This window comes from Penaeus japonicus, unplaced genomic scaffold (genome assembly GCF_977035675.1).
Source record: "Penaeus japonicus unplaced genomic scaffold, GWHDUDI00000001_assembly GWHDUDI00000026, whole genome shotgun sequence".
Classification (NCBI taxonomy): Eukaryota; Metazoa; Arthropoda; class Malacostraca; order Decapoda; family Penaeidae; genus Penaeus; species Penaeus japonicus.
Genome location: NW_028234428.1, coordinates 17,201,964 through 17,209,103, shown reverse-complemented (window position 1 = coordinate 17,209,103; position 7,140 = coordinate 17,201,964). Strand labels below are relative to the sequence as shown.

Sequence of the window (7,140 nt, the reverse complement as noted above, 5' to 3'; positions counted from 1 at the left end):
GGGAAATATATATACACGAAAGCAAACTGTATTAGATATTTTCTTGTATTTATTCTTACGGCAGTTGCTAATTACAGGCTTTAAATATTGTCACAATCAGAGTAATACATTCGAATTTGTTTACAGTTTGATGGGCAGAAAGCGGTCTCTTCAGAAAAGCTTACCATTTCCCTTGTCTTTCATACATTGTCCCGCAAAAATGCCAAGATTAATAAAATCGGTAACTCATGTATAAACAATAAAAAAAAGCTGAGTTTAGTTCAGTTACAGTGATAACCTTTGATTTTAGCAAGTAAAGTGCATCATGCAATATTCATTTTCAGCACGACTTCTGTAATACAGTATATTATCCCTTTTCAATCATGTAATGCAAGGATAAATTTTGTATTTCATTTCAGTGAAAATATCATGAAAATATAAAGTTACCACACTTAGGTGAATAAGCAAAAATATTTAAAAGCCTAGAATAAATTTTGCTTTAATTGGTGTGTCATGGAATGCGTTACATTTGACATTCGGAGAAACTGATATTTAAAGAAATAAACCCCTGTTTTTATGCTTAAACAAGCATGATGTTAACATATTCAGCTTCACTCCACATGCCAATATCGATGAATTAAAACAAAACTAAAACCAAGTATTTGCCATGGGAATATTTTCTCAGGCGGTAAATGAAATCAGATCTATTATTTGACAAACTGTCCATGGCCTGAATGTCCAATAAAATTAAAATTGTTTTTATTAGAGGAAGAACCAAATATTTGTACAGATATTATTTCAAAGGCGACGCCGGCATAGAGGCACGGTTGCTCTGTGAACGTGATGGATGATTTTGTTCGAGCGGTACGACCCTTTTTTCTGTCATACGCCCGACCGACAGTGTCTATACTCCGCCCACCAAGTCGAAATGATTGCGAGTCAGTGACAATACAGATAAGGCTTATAATCAAAGACTATATATGAAAGATAGGAAAGCACCTATCCTACCATTTAAAAAAAATGTGAGGCCGCAATCTCATACCAGCGCCATCTCTTGTTCAGATATATAACTACAAAAAGAAAACTTTTCCAGGGGTAACTATTACACTACTAATTACTTACTACTAATTAATTACTAAATAATACACTTTTCCTATAAATTCTCACCTTTTCTTGTTCTTCGAAAATGTGTGAAAAACCAATTCTGGCCGTTTATGTTTTGTGACCAAAGACTATATATGAAAGATAGGAAAGCACCTATCCTACCATTTAAAAAAATGTGAGGCCGCAATCTCATACTAGCGCCATCTCTTGTTCAGATATATAACTACAAAAAGAAAACTTTTCCAGGGGTAACTATTACACTACTAATTACTTACTACTAATTAATTACTAAATAATACACTTTTCCTATAAATTCTCACCTTTTCTTGTTCTTCGGAAATGTGTGAAAAACCAATTCTGGCCGTTCATGTTTTGTGACATGGCACACGACACATGGTATACCCTTTGAGACCATTTTGAATAAAAAGTGAAGTTTCATAAGAGTAAACAAACAGACGACACAACTTGGACACAACGCCATCTATTGTTCAGATATCACACTAGCAGCTGATCGTTGGTGCTCACAGCCCTTTTGGAAGCTTTCCTATCTTTCATATATAGTCTTTGCTTATAATAAAAAATATACAATTATGAAGAGGCTTTGAGTAATAATAATAACAAAAATAACAAAAAAAATGTAATAACAATAATAATAATGATTTTATCAAATAATAACAATAATAACAAAATAATATTAATAAATTATAAGAATGATGATAAAGATGTCTCTTATGATGAAAATAATATCACATGATAATATCAATAATGACAAGAATAACAACAAAAATGATAGTTATAGCAATTGTAATCACCATCGCAATCATGAGCATAAATTATGATCATAATAATAATAATAATTACAATTATAATAATTACAATAATGATGATAATAAGTTACAATAATGATAATAATAAAATAATGATAATTATAATAAATAATGATAAGCATATATGTGTATATATGTATAAATAAATAAATAAATATATATATATATATATATAGAGAGAGAGAGAGAGAGAGAGAGAGAGAGAGAGAGAGAGAGAGAGAGAGAGAGAGAGAGAGAGAGAGAGAGAGATAGAGAGAGAGAGAGAGAGAGAGAGAGAGAGAGAGAGAGAGAGAGAGAGAGAGAGAGAGAGAGAGAGAGAGAGAGAGAGAGAGAGAGAGAGAGAGAGAGAAGAGAGAGAGAGAGAGAGAGAGAGAGAGAGAGAGAGAGAGAGAGATGTCTCTGAACGTGTATACATGAAATAAAAGGAGGCGGAAGACCTGCTGAAGACACAATTTAAAGAAATTTGGCAACGGCGCGCGCACTCAGGGACGATCCGACGAGTTGGAGACGGGAAGAGCCCAAGTAGCCCCAATACGTTTTCCATTACCTCATGTCTCGCTCAAGGTAAGATTTATTTTCTTTTTCAACAAGTATGTACTTGTATGATTTCATCAGGAGACCTGAGGAATTGATAGTGTTGTAAAATGATGAAGAATTGATTTTTTTTACGGATGTTAAGGACACGAGGGCATAAACACGTGTGGCAGAAATGTCATAATATCACGCTCTGGCACCTGTTGACACTAGCACAGTCTCTGGGCATCTAGTGCACTGGTATCAATGTAACGTACTAGAGCAATTACTTACAAAAGTTGGCCGTGATTGCATTTAAGTGAATTCGAAGAAAGCCATGCGTGAACATGGAGAAAAGCAAAGTTCGAGAGGCGGGAATGGCCTGTGGAATCAAATTATTATGATGAGCGTAAGGGTATAATAAAAGCATATGCAAGACTGTATGCTTAGGGGGATTATTTTATGCATATTTTGTTCTACTCTATCATCATCATCATCATCATCATCATCATCATCATCATCATCATCATCATCATCATCATCATCATCATCATCATCATCATCATCATCATCATCATCATCAATTATTATTATTATTATTGTTATTATTATGAGTTTTTAAATCTTATGTTTTATTATTATTGTTATTGTCACTATTAATAGTAGTAGTATTAATTCTACAGCTCTACATCTACTACCACCACTACTACTTCTACTTCTACTTCTACTTCTACTTCTACTTCTACTTCTACTTCTACTACTTCTTCTTCTTCTTCTGTTACTACAATAGCAACTACTACTACTATTACTACTACTATTGTTACTGCTACTGCTACTACTACTGCTGCTACTGCTACTACTACCACTACCACTACCACTACTGCTGCTACTACTACTACCACTACTACCACCACTACTACAACTACAACTACTGATACTGCTGCTACTGCTACTATTACTTCTACTATTACTGCTGCTATTACTACTACTACTACTATTACTGCTACTGGTACTACTACTGGTACTACTACTATTACTGCTACTGGTACTACTACTGGTACTACTACTACTACTGGTACTACTACTACTTCTGACACTACTACTACTACTGGTACTACTACTACTACTACTATTGCTACTGCTACTACTATTACTACTACAAATACTACAAATACTACTACTACTACTTCTAGTACTGTTACTACTACTGGTACTACTACTACTACTACTGGCACTACTACTACTACTGCTACTGATACCACTACTACTACTGGTACTACTACTACTACTACTACTACTACTACTGATACTACTACTACTACTCGTACTACTACTACTACTCGTACTACTACTACTACTGGTACTACTACTACTACTACTACTACTACTGGTACTACTACTACTGGTACTACTACTACTACTATTACTATTACTACTACTGCTACTGCTACTGTTTCTACTGCTACTGCTACTGCTTCTGATGCTACTACTACTACTACTACCACCACTGATGCTACTACTTCTATTGCTACTACTACTTACTATTACTTGCTACTACTTATACTACTTGCTACTACTTACTACTACTTACTACTACTTGCCACCACTAATACCACCACCACCACCAATACCACCACCACTAATACCACAACCACCATCACTAATACCACCACCAATAATACCAGTACTACTACCACTAATATCACCACCACCATTACTACCACCACTACCACTAATACCACCACCACCATTGCTACCACCAGCACCACCACTACCACTAATACCACCACTAATACTACTACCACCACCACCATTAATACCACCACCCTAATACTGCCAGTACCACTAATACCACCACCACCACTAATATCACCACCACCGCCACTAATATCACCACCACCGCCACTAATATCACCACCACCACCACTACCACCACCACCACGACTAATACTGCTACTACCACTAATACCACCACCACCACTAATACTGCCACCATCACTAATACCACCACCACCACTAATACTGCCACTACCACTAATACCACCACCACTATTACCAGCACCAATACCACAAATACCACCACCACCACTAATCACCACCACCACTAAAACCACTACCACCACTACTTATAGTGGTGATACCAGTGATACCACTACCACCACAACACAAGTAAAGTGATGATAATAATTATGTTAATGATATTGATATTGACAAAGATATTAAAGATTAACCATTATAAGAATAATGATTATAATAATAATGAAGATATTGCTATTAATATTATGATTATTATAATTTATTTTGAGATTAGTTTATTAACAAAGTCAGCAACCACTTCTAACATTGTATTTTGTTGATTTTATTTCATTGCATTGTATTTTTTAGCCCTGGAAGGTGAGATAATTAATCTTTCTATTGATTTAAACATTGATTTATTTTCTCATTTCTTGAAAAGAAACAAAAAGTGAGGGACTCTCAAATCACCATTACACTCTTTTCTGATTTCAGATTGTGTAGATTCACAGAGAAGAACTAAATATATCAAGTTGATGTAGCAGGACCCCATACAATTCATCTAGTCTGACATTCAGTTTAAGAAACATAGTTGATGTAAGGCTACGAGGAAAGACAAAAATGAGTTTGGCTACAAGGACACTGAAAGGGGATGAGAACATTTTTTACTATTACTTAGGAAAGATAAGGGTCTTTTGTGAAGACAGGATATTTTTTACTGATCAGAGGAATGTTGCTGTGGTCAGTATTGATAAACTTTACATTAATGGCAAGAAGGCAACTAAACATGATGTTGAAGATTTACAGTTAAAAGTAATGAACAGCACTTGGCAAGATTCTACAGACTTATACAGCTATGTAAAAATCTACAAAAATCCACCAGATTGGCCATATAACTTTTCTGGAAAGTTTCAATGGTTGGCTTCCTATGCCTGGATAGGTAGCATTCCTGAGTTAGTTGAAGAAGAAATTCAACAACAGAATGCCATTTATATGCCTCTTAGCTACTACACAGGTAAACCATTCAAGTATTTTAAAGATAAGATACTGTTTGGTGACCAAAGAAATAGTGTTATGGTTCTCAAAGAAAACTTGTACATTTATGGAGAAAGATGTGGAAGTGAGAGTGATGATGATTTGAATGGCAGTGACCCTCTTATTCACTCTTACATTATAAAACTAAATGTTTTGGCTGAGGAGAAATATGGAGGGCCTGAGCCACACTTGCCTACCTGGCCGAAGGGCAATTATGGGCCAGACACTTGGGTAGCTAGATTTGCTTGGCAAGGAGATATGCCAAATATAGTAAGACACCAAATATCTAGATTTTGTGTGATTGGTATAACTGATTGGGAAGACTTGGATAGCATCACAGAAATAACTAGTAAAAGAAATCAGGGGATCGTAACTAAAAGTATGAGATCTATTCAAGAACATGAGTCTAATTTTTCCAAATGCAGATCTATTGGCCAAGAAATAGAGGGTGTAATAGGAGTCAACAAGAAGAGTAAGAGAATTTACACCCGGAATTCTCCTGAATCTAAAGACGCCCTCCCTGTGATGATACCAATACAACAGTATTCTGGACTCATGAAAGGTTCATTAATGATGGCAGATCAGGAACAGGGCCTTATGACTAGCTTTGTTGATGTAATTGCATTCACAAAAGAGGAGTTTTATATCAATGAAATAAAATTTAAACGCAATGCATCCCTTTGTAACTTCTTCCAAGATAGAAAAGTTCCATTGATGGCTTGGGTGGTGCCAATGATGAAACCCAAGGTGATTTTCAATGTTCTTGTTGCATGGAGGGCAATCTGTGTGTGGTTTGGAAATACTCCTAAAAATCTCAACCACTTAAAAAATATATATGATGAGGGGCAATTTGAAGACAACCTCTCTCAGTCCAGTGAAGCCATACCCTGTAAGAGATTGACACATTTTATGGGTGTGGTAACAAACTTATCATTTGCTTCAGGTGTTCTCCAGTGTAAAGTAACTCCAAAGCTCACAGTGAAAATAGCCTTCAAAAGGAGAGCTCTCTATATATATGGATACAGATTCCAAACCAGCTGCAGTCTTTTAGACAAGCAACAAACTATAGAGTCGTATACATGGTCAGTTCTTGCGTACCCCATGCAAGACAACAAAACAGGATTTCCACCATATTGTGCTGTTGCAGTTTGGCAGTATCAATATCAGCATTTAATTATAAATGAAATATTATTAAAAGCCATCTCCAAAGAAAATGAACAGAGGAATACTGATCTCTCTGGCCATGTATCAACAAGCCTACCTGTCAGTGAAGAGTGGGGAAGGCACATGTCTGGTTGGGTAATTAATATCAAACCTAGATATGGAATTCTTCAAAGTGGTAGCATTCATGTTGATGCAACCTACTCATATTTTGATAGGTCTGTCTTTTATCTTGATGGAGAGATTGTGCCAAGGAGTATAGAATCCCTGAAAATAACAGACAAGTCTTGGCAATGTAATATGTATGCCAAACCAGTATGTCCAATCCTTTTAGATGGACATACCATAACTATGGAAGCAACCCTAGTGTGGATTGGAAGGAAACCTGTGGATATATTGAAAGCATCCACAAAAGTAGTTGAAAAAGGAGATCATCTTGCTTTGTCCACCTGTTCAGATAATATATCAAAAGGAGCAATTGATGTAGCTAATTCTTATAGACACATGG

General features: G+C 35.7%; 1 protein-coding gene across 2 annotated transcripts in view; it reads left to right on the top strand.

Annotated features, from left to right (window-relative positions):
* The first annotated feature begins 2,358 nt into the window (after positions 1-2,358).
* LOC122249842 (uncharacterized) overlaps positions 2,359-7,140 on the top strand; it is a 19,830-nt gene continuing 15,048 nt past the window's right edge. Inside the window, exons 1-2 of one of the 2 annotated variants that reach the window (XM_043010997.2) lie at positions 2,359-2,474; positions 4,932-7,140. The exon at positions 4,932-7,140 is cut by the window's right edge and continues 1,566 nt beyond it. In XM_043010997.2, the coding sequence (XP_042866931.1) occupies positions 5,058-7,140 (2,083 nt within the window). In that variant the 5' untranslated portion in view covers positions 2,359-2,474; positions 4,932-5,057. Of the gene's footprint in view, positions 2,475-2,660; positions 2,833-4,931 lie in introns of those variants that run through there. The other variant, XM_043010999.2, reaches the window with a different exon arrangement.